Below are 20,861 nucleotides of genomic sequence, written 5' to 3' on the forward strand. Positions count from 1 at the left end.
ACAACAGACGGACGTTGTACCATCGAAGAGGCGCAAATATGATGAGAACTACATTGATTTTGGGATCACTTATTGGGAGTAGTGCCTTTCCTCAGCCACGGTGTGTTATATGTGCAAAAGTACTATCTCACAACTTTATGAAACCTTCACTCTTGTGCAAACATTTAGAAACAAAAAGATGCCAATTTGAAAAATAGGCCACAGGAGTTTTTTGAGTGAGAATTAAGATGACTTGAGTAGTAAGACGTATAAAAGCAACAGATACTATTAATAAGAAGGGGCTCGAAGCGTCTTATATGGTGAGCTACCGAGTGGCTAGGACAGGCAAGCCCCATACTATTGTGGAGGACTTCATTCTTCCTGCTGTCGCGGATATAGCTGGGACACTGCTGGGGGAAAAGGCCCCAAAAACTACAGACAATGCCTTCATCAAACAACAATGCTTCATGACGCATCAGTGACATGGCTGCTTCGCATACAAGCCAGTGAATTCTATGCGTTACAGCTGGATGTGTCTGTCAACAGATGTGGCGGGCCTGGCACAGCTCCTGGTATAACATTTTTGACATGCGTTTTTCTGGATTTGTTTGTTGTTATTCTGTCTCTCACTGTTCAAATAAACCTACCATTAAAATGATAGACTGGTCATTTCTTTGTCAGTGGGCAAACGTACAAAATCAGCAGGGGATCAAATACTTTTTTCCCCCTCACTGTATATGTCTGTTACATTTATGTGGGGTCAATTAAGGAACACATCCTCTTCTACAAACCACTGGAAACCAGGACAACAGGAGAGGATATTTTTAAAGTACTGAACAGCTTTGTGACATCAAATGGACTTTGGTGGTCAAGATGTGTTTGTATCTGTACTAATTGTGCAAAATCCATGACAGGGAGACATAGTGGAGTGGTAACGCGTGTGCAAGCAGTTGCTCCCGATGCCATTTGGGTACACTGCAGCATCCACCGAGAGCCTCTTGCTGCCAAGGGAATGCCTGACAGCTTGAAAGACGTTTTGGACACTACAGTGAAAATGGTTAACAATTTTCGCCTAAAATGACATACCCAAATCTAACTGCCTGTAGCTCAGGACCTGAAGCAAGGATTTGCATATTCTTGATACCATTTGAAAGGAAACACCTTGAAGTTTATGGAAATGTGAAATGAAGGTAGGAGAATAACACATTAGATCTGGTAAAATATTATTTTTTTGTACCATCTTTGAAATGCAACAGAAAGGCCATAATGTATTCATCCAGCCCAGTCGCAATTTAGATTTTGGCCACTAGATGGCAGCAGTGTACGTGCAAAGTTTGACTGATCCAATGAACCATTGCATTTGTTCTAAATTTTCTGCCCAAATGTGCCTAATTGGTTTATTAATAACTTTAAGTTCACAAGGCCCCTGAACTCCCGTGTATTTTCTGCATTATGCAATGATATGGGCAGCAACTATGTAACGCTTTTAAAACATACAGAAGTGCTCTGGTTATAAAGGGGGAAAGTATTGACACATTTTATTTAATTGAGAGACGAGCTTAAAAAGTTCTCTTTACTGACCATAATTTTCACTTGTCTGATCACTTGCGTGATGATTAGTTTCTCACATGACTGGCCTATCTGGATGCTGTTTTTTCCCTCGCCTGAATGATCTGAATCTAGGATTACAGGGACTCTGCAACTATTCAATTTGGTGGACAAAATTTAGGCTATGATTAAGAAGTTGGAGCTCTTCTCTGTCTGCATTAACAAGGATGATAACAAGGACATCACACAGGTCTTTCCATCATTGTATGATTTTTTTGTGTGCAAATGAACTCAAGCTTACAGACAATGTCAAATGTGATATAGCGAAGCACCTGAGTGAGCTGGGTGCGTATGTACTTCTCCGAAACAGACGACACAAACAACTGGATTCGTTATCCCTTTCATGGCCTACCTCCAGTCCACTTACCGATATCTGAACAAGACAGCATCATCGAAATTGCAACAAGCTGTTCTGTGAAAATTGAATTTAAAATCAGAAGCCACTGCCAGATTTCTGGATAGGGCTGCGCTCAGAGTATCTTGCCTTGGAAAATCGCGCCGTTAAGACACTGATGCCCGTTGCAAACACGCACCTATGTGAGAGTGGATTCTCGGCCCTCACTAGCATGAAAACTAAATACAGGCACAGACTGTATGTGGAAAATGATTTAAGACAGACTCTCCATACAACCCAACATTGCAGAGTTATGTACATCCTTTCAAGTGTAACAGTATTGCTTCCATCCCTCTCCTCACCCCTACTTGGGCTCGAACCAGGGACCCTCTGCACACAACAACTGACACCCTCAAAGCATCATTTCCTATCACTCCACAAAAGCCGCGGCCCTTGCATAGGAAAGGGAACAACTACTTCATGGTCTCAGAGCGAGTGACGTCACCGATTGAAACACTATTAGCGCGCACCCCGCTAACATAGCTAGCCATTTCACACCGGTTACACAAGCACACCCTTCTCATTAACCTGTGGTGAGTTATTCACCATTTTTGATGAACAAATAAGGTTTTATATGACTAAATAAAGAGCAAAATTATTGATTATAATAATATAATTTTTTGCCCTGATCCTATAAGAGCTCTTTGTCATTTCCCACAAGCCGGGTTGTGACAAAAACTCACTCATTCTTATGTTTAGTAAATGTATCATATAGTATGTGTGTGGCAGGCTTACAATGATGGCAAAAAAACAACATTTGAGAGTGCGCTGACCCTGGTGCTAGAGGGGGGACGCAGTTGGAGGTTGAACGTTTTAAGGGGTACAGACTATAAAAAGTTTGGGAACCACTGTTCTGGGGAAATCAATAGGTTGTTTTGGCTGACTGTTCATCATGCCGCTTCTCACTAACACAGACAGTAGTTCCACAATGTCCCCTCAGTCCATTTCATACATTGTAGTACCTGTGATTTTTATAAAACAAAAAAATCCAGTGTACATAAATGTAATAAATATGACTTTGACCTCAAATGACCTCGACTTTCAAATGCGTTCAGTTGGTAAGCAATTATGCAAATACATTGGACAAAACGGAACATTGTACCAGGAAGTTACAGTAATAAAAAAAAAGAAAAAAAAAAGAAAAACCATTTAACATATGAAGTTCCTCATTCTGTTGAATTTCACAGTCCATTGGCAGCTCTAATGAAGAGCAAGACACGAAAGTTGAGGATTACAAACATTTGTCTTTATTTGAATTAGCCGCTCAGCCGCTTCTCCAACTAGTGAAATTTGACAGGTAAATCTAGCCTATATTATGGCATTGCTGCTTTATTCTATTTATTTTCTTTGTCTATAGTTTTTTCTTTTCTTTGTCTATAGTTTTTTCTTATCAAACAAGTCTTAATTTTATTTCTATAAACATTACGCTAGTCAATTTGTTTGGGAACGTTGTCCACATTTTCGCTATAAACAAAACGTAATACGGTCCACTGAGCCGAATGCACAAGTTAAAATTGTTCTTAAACATCTGTCTAAAGAAATTGGTCTGTATGTACAAACCAGGGCGTTGCCTATGTTTTAAATGTTGTGTGTTTAAGGTGACACATTATTCCGAAAAATGTGGAGAGTTAAAAGCAGGTTACCATCACCTCCTCCAGCCGGCTCAGATTTCCTGATGGTTTACATGCTCACAGTATTCTGAATAGTAGCTCGTATCCCGCTTAGCGTCTTATTCGGGATAAACTGTTTACATGCAGCTTGATATCCCGCTCATTAGTATCCCTGTACCATGAATAAACAGAATATTCATAACTTAAGTTCATATGGGTTAAATGGAATAGTAACTAAAATATGAATACTGACTGTAAGCCTATAACTTCTCATAATATTAACTCTTGCAGAATTATGCATTTCTTGCAGTAAATGTATATAATAAATGTTAATGTCTCGGGAACAGAAGTGGAGAATGATTTCTTTCACCATCTCTTGAGAAAATGCTGAATGCACTTGTAATGTGTTATCTTTGACAATGCTGTGCAAGCAGACAGTATTTCAAACACATAAAATATGCACCCAAGACAAACTGAAGTCTTATCAGAAACGTGTTTAATTGTCGGCTATATGGTCCAGTAAGGAGTATCAGCAAAATAAATTGTAATGGAATTATGGTGGACCAAACTGTGCAGGTAGCCTACTTTTTGAAGTCATTTGTTTGACAATCAGATGAAACATCACATAACACCCATGATATGTGTAACTGAGCCTGTGTAAGATGTCTAAGATCAGAACATCCCAGGCATTTTATCCAGGTCTCTCATAACCAGGATACAAGCTTTTTTGGGTAATTGTTTATGACTACTTTTACTTCACTACATTCCTAATTCACTTTACACATTTTCCCTGATACCCAAAAATACTCATTATATTTTGAATGCTTAGCAGGACAGGAAAATGGTATAATTCACACACACTTATCAAGAGAACATCCCTAGTCATCCCAACTGCCTCTGATTTGGCAGACTCACTAAACACACATTCTTCATTTGTAAATGATGGCTGAGTGTTGGAGCATGCCCCTGGCTATCTGTAAATGATGTGTGAGTGTTGGAGCATGCCCCTGGCTCTCTGTAAATGATGGCTGAGTGTTGGAGCATGCCCCTGGCTCTCTGTAAATGATGGCTGAGTGTTGGAGCATGCCCCTGGCTCTCTGTAAATGATGGCTGAGTGTTGGAGCATGCCCCTGGCTCTCTGTAAATGATGGCTGAGTGTTGGAGCATGCCCCTGGCTCTCTGTAAATGATGGCTGAGTGTTGGAGCATGCCCCTGGCTCTCTGTAAAGGATGGCTGAGTGTTGGAGCATGCCCCTGGCTCTCTGTAAATGATGGCTGAGTGTTGGAGCATGCCCATGGCTCTCTGTAAATGATGGCTGAGTGTTGGAGCATGCCCCTGGCTCTCTGTAAAGGATGGCTGAGTGTTGGAGCATGCCCCTGGCTCTCTGTAAATGATGGCTGAGTGTTGGAGCATGCCCCTGGCTCTCTGTAAATGAAAAAAAACTAGAATGGTGGTGTCAGGTTTTCTTAATGTAAGGAATTTGAAATGATTTATAATTTTACTATATTTTAGCAATTACATTTACTTTTGATACTTAAGTATTTATAAAAAACTAATTATTTTAGACTTTTACTCAAGTAGTATTTTACTGGGTGAATTTCACCTTTACTTGAATCATTTTCTATTAAGGTATCTTTACTTTTACTCAAGTATGACAATTGGGTACTTTTTCCAAAAGTACTTGAGTAAAGGTCTAAAAGAATTCGTTTTTTCTAACAGTATAGCTTCCGTCCCTCTCCTCGCCCCAACCTGGGATCGAACCAGGGACCCTCTGCACACATCGACGACAGCCACCCTCGAAGCATCGTTACCCATCGCTCCACAAAAGCCGCAGCCCTTGCAGAGCAAGGGGAACAACTACTTCAGGTCTCAGAGCGAGTGACGTCATCCAATTGAAACGCTATTAGTGCGCACCACCGCTAACTAACTAGCCATTTCACATCGGTTACATGTGCACATGTAAACATGGTTATCGAGATAGATATGGGTTATGGAAGGGTCACATAATTCCATCCAGGTCACCAGGAGGGATCAACCAATTAATTATACTCACGAGCAAACATTCTATAACTGCAATTGCCAGTAAATCGCCAAACTTGGCTTTATATACCTGTTCAAACAACCCACTCCAGGTGACAGTATGCACACATTCAGTTTGTTTGCAAACTCATAGAAGTAGTAGAAGAAGAAAATTGACTACTTCAAAATGGAGATGGCCTCAGTGGTGCTGCCTGTGCTCTCATAAGCGGCATAATGGAACAGGTACAAGGATGTGAAGTCTATGGGTGTGATTGACACACCTGCCGTGCACATGCCCACATGCACTGTGCCCTCCACTGATCTAGGCCTATCCAAGTGTGTGAGGCATGGTTTACAGCTGGAATCCTTAATGGTGAAACAGCCACGTCCGTTTGCGATATTAAAACAACAGAGTTACTGCAAACAATGAACACAGTTTTTTCCCCTCGGACATCATTGCTCCCGCGATAGAAGAGCACAGTAAGTGCTGCGTTTGTTTTACCTGCTGCGTAATGCTCCTCAGCTCGGCAGCAAAAGCAACAACAGTGGTGGGGCGGCCAGTGGCGCTGTTTCCGCCAACTGTGGATTCCATCTGTACGTTTATTTTCATCAATATATGCATTTATTCAACATTATTCAATGTAATTAAACTTTTTGCATTGTTTAAGTAAATTAATTCCTAAAGAAAATAGAATAATAGTTGACATGAAACCTAAACCCCAGACTTGGCTGAGAAATACATTATACAGAGAGGGTTTTTCCTTGCAAAAGGCAGAGGCTGGTCAAATGAGGAAGTGTGCAGAAGCCACAGTAGCACGTAGCCTCTGTATAGTTATTTTAATCTGTCCGAAGCCTTAACCCGTATCCTGTCTGTCATCTAGAAATACAGCCAAAGCACTGACAGCCAGAGCCTGACAGCCAAACTACACCTAAGTGTAGTTGGGTTTGTTTTTCAGCATTTGATTCAGAGCACTAGGTGTTGAATGCATTATTTTTTTATCATAGATATATATTTGCTCAATGGTCTAATGCATTGTCCTTATCATTCAACAACAGTGCATTAGTACAACCAAATGCCATAGTTCGCAAACCAGATATTCATTATTGGAGAACAATGCAAAACAAGGACATTTCTAATTTGAAAGGTACATCTAGTTTCTGATCTAGTTCTGGTTTCCATTTGGGGTACATGAAAGACAAGACTAGGTCAAATGAATGGCATGCCTTTCAGCTGTTATTTGCCCAGAAAGGAAAACTGATAAGTATTGTTTTAGGGGTCCAAAGTTTGAGGAAACCTCAAATGTGTTCAGTTTCGTCAAGGAAGAAAAATACCTTACACCAGTCTAATTTTGACTGGCCTAGTTAATAAATCCATATTTTTCTCTCCCTCAGTTTTAGTAACACAATCGTTTTAGATCAAGCAATAGGCCTATTGTGTTAATTATATTATTTTGTAGCTCATGATATGACTATTTATAACTGAAATCCTTGGAGAATTCCCCTGGACACAGAGCATTGTCATTGGAGTGTGTGAATGTGTTGTGACACAGAAACTCATGTGTAGCCCCTGGCCTCAGTGAGCCAGCTGTACAACCCTGTTTTCTGCTGTTAGATAGAAAACCGCTACCTGTATCTTATGTCTATGGTATTCATCTACATCTACACAGCATGTAACATATCGAAGATTGTGACCTTTACAGTATAGTGCTCCAAACTCCACTGTGTGAGTGAGTGAGTGAGATTCTGTACACGACCACTACTGCTCAAAACCCACTTGCTTCTATTTTGCCGTGTAAATTAATTTGCAGACACCGCTGCATCAAGTGGTGTTGTGGTACAGGAGAGGTTAACTCCCCTGAGAGACCACATCTAACTGAGCCCAGTTCAGACAGAAAGAGCCCAAATCAAATATCCATACTTAGTTTATACAGGCTTGTTGCTCAGATTCTGTATGTGCACTGTCTGAAAATCAAATCATTTGTCATCTCCAAGCCTAACAATGCAGAAGGACATAAAAAAAGGAAATAATTGATAATGCCTGTTAATGTTTGTGAATGAATAAACGTTAAATGAGTGAGTGAGGCTTTGATCTGTGCTAGGTTGTGTGCTATCAATACTGCGGCAAATAAAGTTATATATTTTACAGTGTATTGACACAGTTGACTCCTGATCAGTGCACTGTCATAGTAACTTAGTCCCAAGCTACTGCAGTTCTACTTTACTTAATAACAAGTCATCTGTGTTTATGAGCAGTGGTCATCTGTGTACAGTCGGTCATGAACACTGCTAACACACACACACAGTCAGTGTTAATCTTCTGTTTGATGTATGCGTCTTGATAGTCATCTTCGTTATGTTTCCTAACCCTCTTTCCTTATGGGCCTTTTGCAGGAATATAGGGATCATGAATAGTAAGCCTTGTTCCAAATGCTATGTGTGTGTGTTTCCCATGAACCAATGGGAAAGATGAGGTCAATACATTAAAGTTAGCTTCTGTGTCTATCCCAATAGGCAATATGGGTTGTAAAAAATCCAAGCTGAATGCCGGTCTGAATGGAGGTGTGCTTGATGGCAAGAACCGACAGCCAGTACGTCCTGATCAAACTGTAAATTTGAGAGATCGCACCTCCATTAAACCAAGTGCTACAGTAAGTAGTAGTTTCAGGGGAAACAGTATTTTTGTAATCACTACCAAAAATCCCTGACCTGGAAACAATTTACAAAATTGGTTCAAGTGTGTTGTTGATGAATCTTCAAATATTGAAAAATGTACCAAATTATTATATATTTTTTAAATGGGTGAAATAGCACACATTTCTCTCTTTCACTATCTCTTCACCTTACATTCAAACTATTGTTCATAGATTAGCACAATAAAACCATAACATTTTGTCAAACGACTGTCCAGAAGTTCTGATATGAAATGATATCTTGATACAGAGTAACTCACCTCCTGGAGGTCTCCTGCCTGGTCAGGTATTCATGAAAATGGAAGGTATGCTTGTTGCATTTCTTTATCGCACATTGTTACAGTAATGATGCAGAGCAAATATTGTATGATGGTTCCATTTCTTTTGCAGTGCATTGCAATATTCCAATAACATTTGATTGCAAGAGAAGTGTGTTCCCACTGTCTCCCCCTCTTTTCTAACAGAGCAAAGCGAGTCTGGTAAAATAGCAATTGCAATATACCCATATGATGCAATACATGCAGACGATTTGGGATTCAAGAAGGGCGAAAGGCTTAAGGTTCTTGAAGAGTAAGTGCCTGTTCTCCATATATTACATTTGAGTGTGTTGGATTTTATACATAAACCAACACAATGTTGGACTAAGAGGAATATTGTTTGCGCAAGCATTTTATATAAAGATGATTACAGTGTCATCATTGAATAGTACACTATCTAGAACCTTCGGATGTCCCCATAGGAGAACCCTTTTTGGTTCCAGGTAGAACCCTTTGGGGGTCCATGTAGCACTCTTTCCACAGAGAGTTCTACATGGAACCCAAAAGGGTTCTCCTATGGGGACATCCGAATAACCCTTTTGGAACCCTTATTTTTTTCTAAAGAGAAGATTGTTGTGTCCCTTCTTTCATTGACGACATGAATCATAACTGTTTTCAGGCATGGTGAATGGTGGAAGGCTAGGTCTCTGACCACTAAGAAAGAAGGGTTCATACCCTCCAATTATGTTGCCGAGGCCAACACCATGGAGACAGAGGAGTGAGTGTCGTTTTCATAATGACTTTTGCACATTTCTCTCAGAGCCAACAAGGCTTTCTATTCACCGTTAATAGAAGCACATAGCTGTTATTCGATTCATTTCAGGGGAAGATATCTAAATTGTGTCACTATAATATTGTTTTCTGCGTAGATGGTTTTTCAAGGATATTACAAGGAAGGATGCAGAAAGACAACTTTTGGCCCCTGCAAACAAAGCAGGCTCTTACCTCATTCGTGAGAGTGAGACATCAAAAGGTAAAGACCCACTGGATAAACTATGTCTCTATAATGAAAATAACTTGTCCATGATTCCTATACGTCAAATAATTTATGCACGCTTGACTGTAAGTCGTTTTGGATAAAAGCATCTGCTAAATGGAATATATTATTATTTTATATACACTGCTCAAAAAAATAAAGGGAACACTTAAACAACACATCCTAGAACTGAATGAAAGAAATAATATTGTTAAATACTTTTTTCTTTACATAGTTGAATGTGCTGACAACAAAATCACACAAAAATAATCAATGAAAATCCAATTTATCAACCCATGGAGGTCTGGATTTGGAGTCACACTCAAAATTAAAGTGGAAAACCACAGTACAGGCTGATCCAACTTTGATGTAATGTCCTTAAAACAAGTCAAAATGAGGCTCAGTAGTGTGTGTGGCCTCCACGTGCCTGTATGACCTCCCTACAATGCCTGGGCATGCTCCTGATGAGGTGGCGGATGGTCTCCTGAGGGATCTCCTCCCAGACCTGGACTAAAGCATCCGCCAACTCCTGGACAATCTGTGGTGCAACGTGGCGTTGGTGGATGGAGCGAGACATGATATCCCAGATGTGCTCAATTGGATTCAGGTCTGGGGAACGTGTGGGCCAGTCCATAGCATCAATGCCTTCTTCTTGCAGGAACTGCTGACACACTCCAGCCACATGAGGTCTAGCATTGTCTTGCATTAGGAGGAACCCAGGGCCAACCGCACCAGCATATGGTCTCACAAGGGGTCTGAGGATCTCATCTCGGTACCTAATGGCAGTCAGGCTACCTCTGGCGAGCACATGGAGGTCTGTGCGGCCCCCCAAAGAAATGCCACCCCACAACATGACTGACCCACCGCCAAACCGGTCATGCTGGAGGATGTTGCAGGCAGCAGAACGTTCTCCACGGTGTCTCCAGACTCTGTCACGTCTGTCACATGTGCTCAGTGTGAACCTGCTTCATCTGTGAAGAGCACAGGGCGCCAGTGGCGAATTTGCCAATCTTGGTGTTCTCTGGCAAATGCCAAATGTCCTGCACGGTGTTGGGCTGTAAACACAACCCCCACCTGTGAACGTCGGGCCCTCATACCACCCTCATGGAGCCTGTTTCTGACCGTTTGAGCAGACACATGCACATTTGTGGCCTGCTGGAGGTCATTTTGCAGGGCTCTGGCAGTGCTCCTCCTGCTCCTCCTTGCACAAAGGCAGAGGTAGCGGTCCTGCTGCTGGGTTGTTGCCCTCCTACAGCCTCCTCCACGTCTCCTGATGTACTGGCCTGTCTCCTGGTAGCGCCTCCATGCTCTGGACACTACGCTGACAGACACAGCAAACCTTCTTGCCACAGCTCGCATTGATGTGCCATCCTGGATGAGCTGCACTACCTGAGCCACTTGTGTGGGTTGTAGACTCCGTCTCATGCTACCACTAGAGTGAAAGCACCACCAGCATTCAAAAGTGACCAAAACATCAGCCAGGAAGCATAGGAACTGAGAAGTGGTCTGTGGTCCCCACCTGCAGAACCACTCCTTTATTGGGGGTGTCTTGCTAATTGCCTATAATTTCCACCTGTTGTCTATTCCATTTGCACAACAGCATGTGAAATGTATTGTCAATCAGTGTTGCTTCCTAAGTGGACAGTTTGATTTCACAGAAGTGTGATTGACTTGGAGTTACATTGTGTTGTTTAAGTGTTCCCTTTATTTTTTTGAGCAGTATATTATTCACTGTATTGTATTTGGATGTCTGAATGTGATAGTGATTGTGTTTCTCTTCATCAGGAAGTTATTCCATGTCTATCAGAGATGTGGATGCCCAGGGCATAAACGCTGTGAAACATTATAAGATCCGCACGCTGGATAATGGTGGCTTCTACATCTCTCCTAAAATCACATTCCCTGACATTGGCAGCATGATAAAACATTATTACAGTGAGTACCAATGTATTTGAGCCCACCTGTAATATTGCACAAAACTAAGACGTTTCATTTTCTCTTGGCTTCTTTCAACTTCTCTATTTACTAAAAGTAAATAGAGAAATATGCATTCACTACTGTAAGTCTCTCTGGATAAGAGCGTCTGCTAAATGACAACAAAAAAATAATAATGTACAAAAATGCAATGTCTCAACATCAGTTTGTGGTGTGATTTGTCAGAACAATCAGATGGTCTCTGTCGAAAGCTGGAGAAGCCGTGTGATAAACCCGAAGCTCAGAAGCCATGGGACAAAGATGCCTGGGAGATCTCCAAGGAGTCCATCAAGATGGTGAAAAAACTGGGAGCAGGACAGTTTGGAGAAGTGTGGATGGGTGAGTCAAAGATACACAAAAGTATACAGACACCTTCAAATTAGTGGATTTGGCTATTTAAACCACACCCTTTGCTGACCGGTGTATAAAATCGAGCACACAGCCATGCAATCTCCATAGACAAACATTGGCAGTAGAATGGCCTTACTGAAGAGCTGTGACTTATAGGATGCCACCTTTCCAACAAGTCAGTTTGTCAAATTTCTGCCCCGGTCAACTCTAAGTGCTGTTAACGTGTAGTGGAAACGTCTAGGAGCAACAACGGCTCAGCCAAGAAGTGGTAAACCACACAAGCTCACAGAACGGGAGTGCTGAAGTGCGTAGCGTGTAAAAATCGTCTGTTCTTGGTTGCAACACTCACTACCGAGTTCCAAACTGCCTGGGGAAGCAACGTCAGCACAATAACTGTTCGTCGGGAGCTTTATGAAATGGGTTTCCATGGCCGAGCAGCCGCACACAAGCCTAAGATCATCGTGCCCAATGGCAATCGTCGGCTGGAGTGGTGTAAAGCTCACCACCATTGGACTCTGGAGCAGTGGAAACGTGTTCTCTGGAGTGATGAATAATGCTCCACCATCTGGCAGTCCAACGGACAAATCTGGGTTTGGCGGATGCCAGGAGAATGCTACCTGCCCCAATGCATAGTGCCAACTGTAAAGTTTGGTGGAGGAATAATGGTCTGGGGCTGTTTTTCATGGTTCGGGTTAGGCCCCTTAGTTCCAGTGAAGGGAAATCTTAATGCTAAAGCATACAATGACATTTTAGACAATTCTGTGCTTCCAACTTTGTGGCAACAGTTTGAGGAAGGCCCTTTCCTGTTTCAGCATGACAATGCCCCCGTGCACAAAGCGAGGTCCATTCAGAAATGGTTTGTCGAGATCCATGTGGAAGAACTTAACTGGCTTGCACATTCTTTTCCTCCCCAATTTCGATCTTGTCTCATCGCTGCAACTCCCCAATGGGCATGGGAGGCGAAGGTCGAGTCATGGGTCCTCCTTAACATGACCCGCCAAACTGCGCTTTAACCCAGAAGCCAGCCGCACCAATGTGTCGGAGGAAACACTGTTCACCTGACGACCGAGGTCAGCCTGCAGGTGCCCAGCCCGCCACAAGGAGTCGCTACAGCACGATGAGCCAAGTAAAGCCCCCACCCGGGCCAAACCCTCCCATAACCCGGACGATGCTGGGTCAATTGTGCACCGCCCTATGGGACTCCCGGTCACGGCCGGTTGTGATACAGCCCAGGATCAAACCCAGATCTGTAGTGATAATTATAGCATTGTGATGTAGTACCTTAGACTGCTGCGCCACTCGGGTGGCCCACTCCATTGCTTTTTTAATACTATCACTTTAATGTGGTGTAATTGTATCAGGGGTAGGGCAGCTGAGACAGACAGGTAGTCAAATGTTGATCTTTCTGTCTCTATGAGATTGTTAGCAGCCTTAGAGAGTGGAGGGATGGGACTGGTACTAGGAACTGTTGGCGTTGTTATCAGAGGCATCTGTAGAGGAAATGTGAGTGTGTATGACTTCGAATTTGCATTGGATTTCGTTATTATTCATGTGCTACCTTCCTGCACATCGGCCTTGATGAATTGTAGGAAATTGTTGGCATTGCAAATATACAAATGGACTGTAGGGCCTCCTGTACTGCGCTCAAGATGTTTTTCGTTTTCTTTGACCTCTTTGGCATTAAGGGCTTTTCCTATGGCACAGTGATCCAGCCAGCCAGCCAGATGGAGCCGTCAACAGTCCTGTTTCCTCTCATTCACCTCCTTGCATTTGTTATGTCTCTGGAGAGTTTAGTCTCCTCTTCTCTATAAAAAACAAGGAATTAAAAGAGGCTTAGATGGGGGTGTTCAGGGCTTGTTCAGCTAGCATGGTGGAAACACAATAGAGTTGTAGGAGACTTATGTGATAAAGAAAAGCTATTCTGGATGGAGGGTTCAAAATGCTCAAACTTGGACTGAACTCCACTGGTTAGTCAATAATATATACAGAGAAACTCAAGCTTGTATTTTATTAGGCTTGCATCCCAAATAGCACCCTATTCCCTACACAGTGCACTACTTTTGACCAGAGCTCTATGGTCACTGGTCAAAAGTAGTATACTATATAGGGAATATGGTGCCATTTGGGATGTAAACTTAGAGTTATTGTTTTCAGTAGAATCAATAGTAAAATCAAATAAAAATGTATTGGTTATGTGCCGAATACAACTGGTGTAGACTTTACAGTGAAATGCTTACTTACGAGCCCTTTCCCAACAATGCAGAGTTAAAAAGTAATACAAATATTTGCTAAATAAAAAGGAAATAGTAACACAATGAAAACAATATCGAGGCTATATACAAGGAGTACCAGTAACGAGTCAATGTGCAGGGGTACAAGGAATTTGAGGTAATATGTACATGTACAGTTGAAGTCGGAAGTTTACATACACTAAGTTTGGAGTCATTTAAACTCGTCTTTCAACCACTCCACACATTTCTTGTTAACAAACTATAGTTTTGGCAAGTCGGTTAGGACATCTACTTTGTGCATGACACAAGTCATTTTTCCAACAATTGTTTACAGACAGATTATTTCACTTATAATTTACTGTATCACACTTCCAGTGGGTCAGAAGTTTACATACACTAAGTTGACTGCCTTTAAATAGCTTGGAAATTCCAGAAAATTATACTTTCAGGCATTTGGAAATTACCTTCAGGCATTTGGAAATTGCTCCCAAGGATGAACCAGACTTGTGGAGGTCTACAAAATTTTTTCGTAGGTCTTGGCTGATTTCTTTTGATTTTTCCATGATGTCAAGCAAAGAGGCACTGCGTTTGAAGGTAGGCCTTGAAATACATCCACAGGTACACCTCCAATTGACTCAAATGATGTCAATTTGCTTATCAGAAGCTTCTAAAGCCATGACATCATTTTCTGGAATTTTCCAAGCTGTTTAAAGGCACAGTCAACTTAGTGTATGTAAACTTCTGACCCACTGGAATTGTGATAGTGAATTATAAGTGAAATAATCTGTCTGTAACAATTGTTGGAAAAATTACTTGTGTCATGCACAAAGTAACTGTCCTAACCGACTTGCCAAAACTATAGTTTGTTAACAAGAAATGTGTGGAGTGGTTTAAAAACGAGTTTTAATGACTCCAACCTAAGTGTATGTAAACTTCCGACTTCAACTGTATGTCAGAAAAGGAGAGACAAGTCCTGCAATATGATTATGATTTAGGCCTATATAATAAAATATAGTAGACATCATGCTGCTATGCAATCTCCTTACCAATGGCAAATGCATCATTTTTTAATCATTGGGCCTATGTTTTATTAGCCTACCATTATTATAATCAAACCCCCCTTTCCCCCAAATGAACAATAAGAACAGAAGTTGAGCATGGAGATACACACTTTCCCATGAAGTTCAAATTGTAGAAATACAGACCTTTGCAAGAATTTTTGGTGCGCACGCACATTGATAAATAAGGCTTCGCTGTCTACTTTTAGCTTTGTCAAACAAACTCATGTTTTGTGAACTGTTACAGCTTAATTCCTCAATTATATTTATTCAGCATTTAGTATGTGCACTACTCGAGTCGCGTCCCAAATCCCTAGTGTTCGAGTCCGAGTCCTTTATACTCAAGTCATGAGTTGACTCACGAGTCCCTAGTGTTCGAGTCCTTTATACTCAAGTCATGAGTTGAGTCCCTTGGTAGTCCCATACGTTGCTGTCCAACCATTTTTTAAAGCTAAATTTCATTATACTGTTGCACATTTGTAAGGCTAAATATATAATACAGCTATCTAACATTTGCTGTTGCAGCTAGTATGTTGAATTCTGCAAAAAAAAGGTTTACTGACAAAGTCATAAGTGGTCAAGTTCAAGTCCGAGTCACCACTGGTCGAGTCAAAGTCGAGTTACGAGTCATAAAAATCTTGACTTAAGTCTGAGTCCTGGACTTGAGTACTACAACACTGCTTAGCACTGGCATTGGTTCCCTTGTTGCTGAATCATGTGAGACAGTATGCATTTCACCAGTTTGTCAAATCTTCCAATCAAAATGTAATTCAAATCAAAAAGATACAGCAGGTAGCCCTAGAGGTCAGAAAACAATGGGCAGTAGTGGTACAATATCTATCTAGCTATACTTCATACTGAGCAAATCCCTCCTGCAGCGTTCTACAACAACACGACCAAGGTGGCAGTGAAGACGCTGAAGCCAGGCACCATGTCAGCTGAGGCCTTCATGGAGGAGGCTAACCTGATGAAGACTCTGCAACACGACAGACTGGTGCGTCTCTACGCAGTCGTCACCAAGATCGAGCCTATCTACATCATCACAGAGTACATGTCCAATGGTAACACACACACTGAGTCCAATTCCTACAAGACAGACCTCTTGGTTTCAAACACTATTATGTGGCCAGCATGGACTGTTTTCATCAATACATGCCATTTGATGTTACATAAGTGTTCTGTAAGTCACCTATAATTTCATTGGTTTGGTTTCTATTCCTCAATTTTGTTTCTTTACCTTTTGTAGGGAGCCTCTTAGATTTCTTAAAAAGTGACGTGGGCTGCAAAGTACAGCTACCTAAGCTAATCGATTTTTCTGCCCAGGTAATGCATGTTCTTCTTACATCTCTCTGTCTCAGTGATTAAGAGCATTGCTCTTTGTAGACTGTTTCCTTTTAAGAAATAGATGCTGATGTCACTTTTTCCATTGGTTAACCAGAAAGAGGAACAGAATACCATGGTTTTTGTTTCACTTAACAAATGAGTTGCAACAAACTAAGAACATAGAAGTGCCAAGTGAAGACCATCCAGTGGTCCCTCACACACCAATCAGAGTATGTCTCTCATGGAAGTAGAAGAAATGTGGTTCAAGCAAAGTCAATATACAAAATTATGATTAACATGCATCATTGATAACATGCCTCCCCAAAGAAGTAAATTACCTAAAAATAGATTAAAGATAAACCAAAATACCTCATGCCATGTCAGTACACCAGTTGTGGTAAATTCAGAATAAACTTTAAATCAGATCACTGTGTAGTGACAGAGGTATGGTCCATTCTGGGGAAAACTGCATCAAACCACAGTTGCACATCCTCTTAGACAAAGTGAAAGAGGATGCCATCTATGAAACGAAACAGTCGTCCCTTTCCCCAAATGGACAACCACTCCTCAGCTCAGCTCACTTAAACTTGTTGAGTACTAACCAAGTCAAATGGTTGGTAGCGAATTCAATTCTAACCAGATGTAAAACGCATACATTAACTATGGTATGCAGCATTGCAAATTACCATACTGAATTTGTGTCAGAGGAGGAGTCTAGTTAATAACCATTTTTCAGTATTGTTTTATGGGAATAACAACACAAGTCAGATAGTCTGAAAGCTCTACTGAGTTGGGTTGAGTGCTCAATTGAGTTCCATTAATCCCTGAGGGGAAATGTCATCCTTTTTCAGATTGCGGAGGGCATGGCGTACATTGAGAAAAAGAACTACATCCACCGTGACCTGAGAACAGCCAACGTCCTGGTGTCTGAGAGTTTGCTGTGTAAAATAGCTGACTTTGGCCTGGCCAGAGTCATTGAGGATGACCAGTATACAGCCAGAGAGGGTAAGCTTCCAGTCTGTGCATGCTAGAATTAGTCAGTACAGTATTACACTGGCCAAAATGTTATATATATGTGTATCTCATGTGATAACTGTCATAAATGATTCCAAATATCTGTCTAGTGTTTGGCTGAGAAAGACAGTATAGAGAAATTCCCTGGTGTTCTGCAGAGTTGTATTACAGTAGTGTAATTGTATACTTTTTGTAATATCGTATCTGTAGAGACCAGAAGTACATCTGTTTTCCCGAGACATGTTCTTGTTTACTTAAGGGACCAGGTTGTCACTAGTTACCACAGCCACAAAGTCATAACTATGGCTACACCCCACCCATTTCTACAATTTCTTCAAATCTGATTTCAGAACTAACACTAACGTTAACCACACTGCTAATCTTATGCCTAACCCCAACTTTAAATTTGTTTTCATGGATTGTTATGATATAGCCAGTGTTGACTTTGTGGCTGTTGTAATTTTTTATTTTTTTTCATGCCAATCAGGAAGCAGAGGTCAATATCAGCAATGTCAGATGTAAAACTGCTATCAACGCATATTGCATAGTTAATACAGGCCTGGTTTGTACAAGAACGTTTCTGTCAGCAATCCAAGCTTGTAACGTTACTTTGTTTTTCCTCCTATATCAGTGTCAGAAACTCTTTCGCCCTCTGTTTGTCCATTACAGGAGCTAAGTTTCCCATCAAGTGGACAGCACCAGAGGCCATCAACTATGGCTCCTTCACTATCAAATCAGACATGTGGTCCTTCGGAGTCCTCCTGTATGAAATCATTACCTATGGAAAAATACCTTACCCAGGTAATTACATGCAACCTTACACACAAACACATTCATATTTAAGACTAGCTACTCAAGACTGATTTCCCCACATGCTGCAAAATTTGGAGCTTGAATGCACTCAATAGGTGAGCACAGATATTTATCGCCATCTACTGGTTAATGAAAGATGTTGCAAGAGATCATAGGGATTTTTTCTCCAGAAAAAGACCTCTGTCTGCTTTGATGGCATTTATTGTGATGCCTTAACAAATACCAAAAATCTGACTTTATTGCTCAACCATTTTCCCCACATAAATAAGAAAATCGGTCATGTTGGCTTCTTTCAATTTAGGTCGACCTGCTATTCAGAGTTACTACTTCTCACTTCTGATTCTTTCTGTTCCGGTTTTCCTTTTTTAGGGATGAGCAATGGTGAAGTGATGACATCAGTGCAGAAAGGTTATAGAATGCCCCGCCCTGAGAACTGTCCCAACGAGCTCTATGACATCATGACCACCTGCTGGAAGAGCAAGCCAGACGACAGGCCTACATTTGACTACATCCAGAGTGTCCTGGATGACTTTTACACCGCCACTGAGGGACAGTACCAACAGCAGCAGTAGGAAGTCAGTGTCTGAGTCCCAAATGGCACCCCATTCCCTTAATAGTGCACTACTGTTGGGCTCTATGGTCAAAAGTAGTGAACTGTATAGGGAATAGAGTGCAGTTTGGGATGTAAAATGTCTGCTAATGTGCTGGTTTCTTCAATCCACCAGCAAAACAATCAGTTATTCCGCAGAGAGAGATATTGTCGGACATGTTTACTGCTTACTTATTTGTTAAGCAAGCTAAAGATTCACCTTTGAGTTCAACTTCATATTGAAGTATAAACCTAATGTTCTTCAGCCTTTTTACAGAGAATGATCACATAAATAATGTACTGAATCTGTTGCAAACATGAAAAAGAATCAGCACATTGAACAGCACAAAATGTAAATTTTACCACATATTTATTATAACTTTAGCCATAGCTTGTTGAATTCAATCAGCAGATTTACCAGTACTAATAATTGTCTATTTTTATTTGAGCTGTTACATTAAGGTACATTAATTGATATTAAGCAGCTGGTCTTTTGGACTATGTTCATGTTTCTGTTTAATCGTATTAATATTAAGGCTGTCACAAGAGTCTAACGAGTTACTAATGTGACGTAGATTTGTTGTGTTGTTTTTTTTTACAATGAGATTGATGTGAGTGACATGACCATGTGTGTGATTACTGTACTCTGAATAAATGCAAAAGACCTAGAGCAATAAAATATCAACCATTTTTGGCCAGGTCGTGTTCTTTTGTAGTAGAGCGTGTCAGCCGTTTAAAATGTCTCCAGGGATTGTGTGTGATGTCATTTGAAGATGTAATTGATTTCCGGAGCAGATCATTAGAGTTGATGGACTTCAAAAACACGGAAGGTGATATTGATAGCAGGGCGTTCAGTACGGAGAAAAAAAAACAGAGATAGTTAGATGATGCAACATTGTATGTGTCCCATTATGAGGTCTGTGTGCGCATGGGCAGCGCCATAGACCTCGCCAGCTTGTAGTCCTAAAAAACGGAAATGAATACCTTTGGTTCATTCAGCCATTCCTATGTGGGAAATGAATGGGGTTTTGGAATAAAAGCCCAAAATAAGGTTAACACAGACTTAGATCTTATCCACTGAGTATACAAAACATTAAGAACACCTGCTCTAGACTGACCTTGTGAATCAAGGTGAAAGCTATGATCCCTTATTGATGTCACTTGTTAAATCCACTTCAAATCAGTGTAGATGAAAGGGAGTGGTCAAGTTAAAGGATTGTGTATGTGTGCCATTCAGAGGGGGAATGGGTAAAACAAAATACTTAAGTGCCTTTGAACAACGCATTGAGGCTGTTCTGGGGGAGGGGTGCAACTCAATATAAGGAACGTGTTCCTAATGTTTTGTACACTCAGTGTACGTTTTGTTTTATGAGATCATATCAGTCAGTTAACATGACCTTTATGAATTATGAAGACTATGTGCTTCATGTGCTTGTTTTGATTAGATAAATGAAGATCATTTCATAAAACAAAATATATAAGATTTCCTAAGCCCGTCTTTACCACAGATGTTTTTTTCCTGAGTTTAAATGAAACCATGCAACAAAAAACATTTCCCCATAGGCTTTGGCCAACGAGCCATGGCAAAGTCAGCTTCTGTTACTGCCCACAAAAAGACGCCATTTCTATTGCTCTCTATTTAGGCCATCTCCATTTTTAAGTAGTCAATGTTGTTATTTTCTACTGCTTCTATGAGTTGGTAAACAATCTGAAAGGTTGTATACTGCCACCTGGAGTGTGTTGTTTGAACAGGTATAAAGCCAAGGTTGGCGATTTACTGCCACATGCAGTTATGGAACGTTTGCTCGAACTAGTATAATTAATTGGCTGATCCCTTCTGAGGACCTGGATGGAATCATGTGTTCCTTCCATAACCCATAGGAAGTCCCACCCAGTTGACTACTTCAAAATGGTC

General features: G+C 41.0%; 1 protein-coding gene across 1 annotated transcript; it reads left to right on the top strand.

Annotated features, from left to right (window-relative positions):
- Positions 1 to 3,147: 3,147 nt before the first annotated feature.
- Positions 3,148 to 19,636, top strand: LOC115169751 (tyrosine-protein kinase Lyn-like). Its single transcript, XM_029725670.1, has 13 exons — positions 3,148 to 3,278; positions 8,122 to 8,258; positions 8,551 to 8,605; positions 8,765 to 8,870; positions 9,237 to 9,335; positions 9,487 to 9,590; positions 11,379 to 11,528; positions 11,754 to 11,906; positions 16,086 to 16,268; positions 16,454 to 16,530; positions 17,382 to 17,535; positions 18,214 to 18,345; positions 18,727 to 19,636. The coding sequence occupies exons 2-13, from the start codon at positions 8,127 to 8,129 to the stop codon at positions 18,927 to 18,929; spliced, it is 1,548 nt and encodes a 515-aa protein (XP_029581530.1). The 5' UTR covers positions 3,148 to 3,278; positions 8,122 to 8,126; the 3' UTR covers positions 18,930 to 19,636.
- Positions 19,637 to 20,861: the final 1,225 nt, after the last annotated feature.

Source organism: Salmo trutta, chromosome 31, assembly GCF_901001165.1.
Source record: "Salmo trutta chromosome 31, fSalTru1.1, whole genome shotgun sequence".
In the NCBI taxonomy this organism is placed as follows: Eukaryota; Metazoa; Chordata; class Actinopteri; order Salmoniformes; family Salmonidae; genus Salmo; species Salmo trutta.

Excerpts from the sequence above, each read along its gene's own strand:
- LOC115169751 (XM_029725670.1), top strand. The coding sequence starts at position 8,127 with ATGGGTTGTAAAAAATCCAAGCTGAATGCCGGTCTGAATGGAGGTGTG. Across the intron at positions 8,606-8,764 it reads GGTATTCATGAAAATGGAAG|AGCAAAGCGAGTCTGGTAAA; the intron begins GTATGCTTGTTG and ends CTTTTCTAACAG. Across the intron at positions 9,591-11,378 it reads TGAGAGTGAGACATCAAAAG|GAAGTTATTCCATGTCTATC; the intron begins GTAAAGACCCAC and ends TCTCTTCATCAG.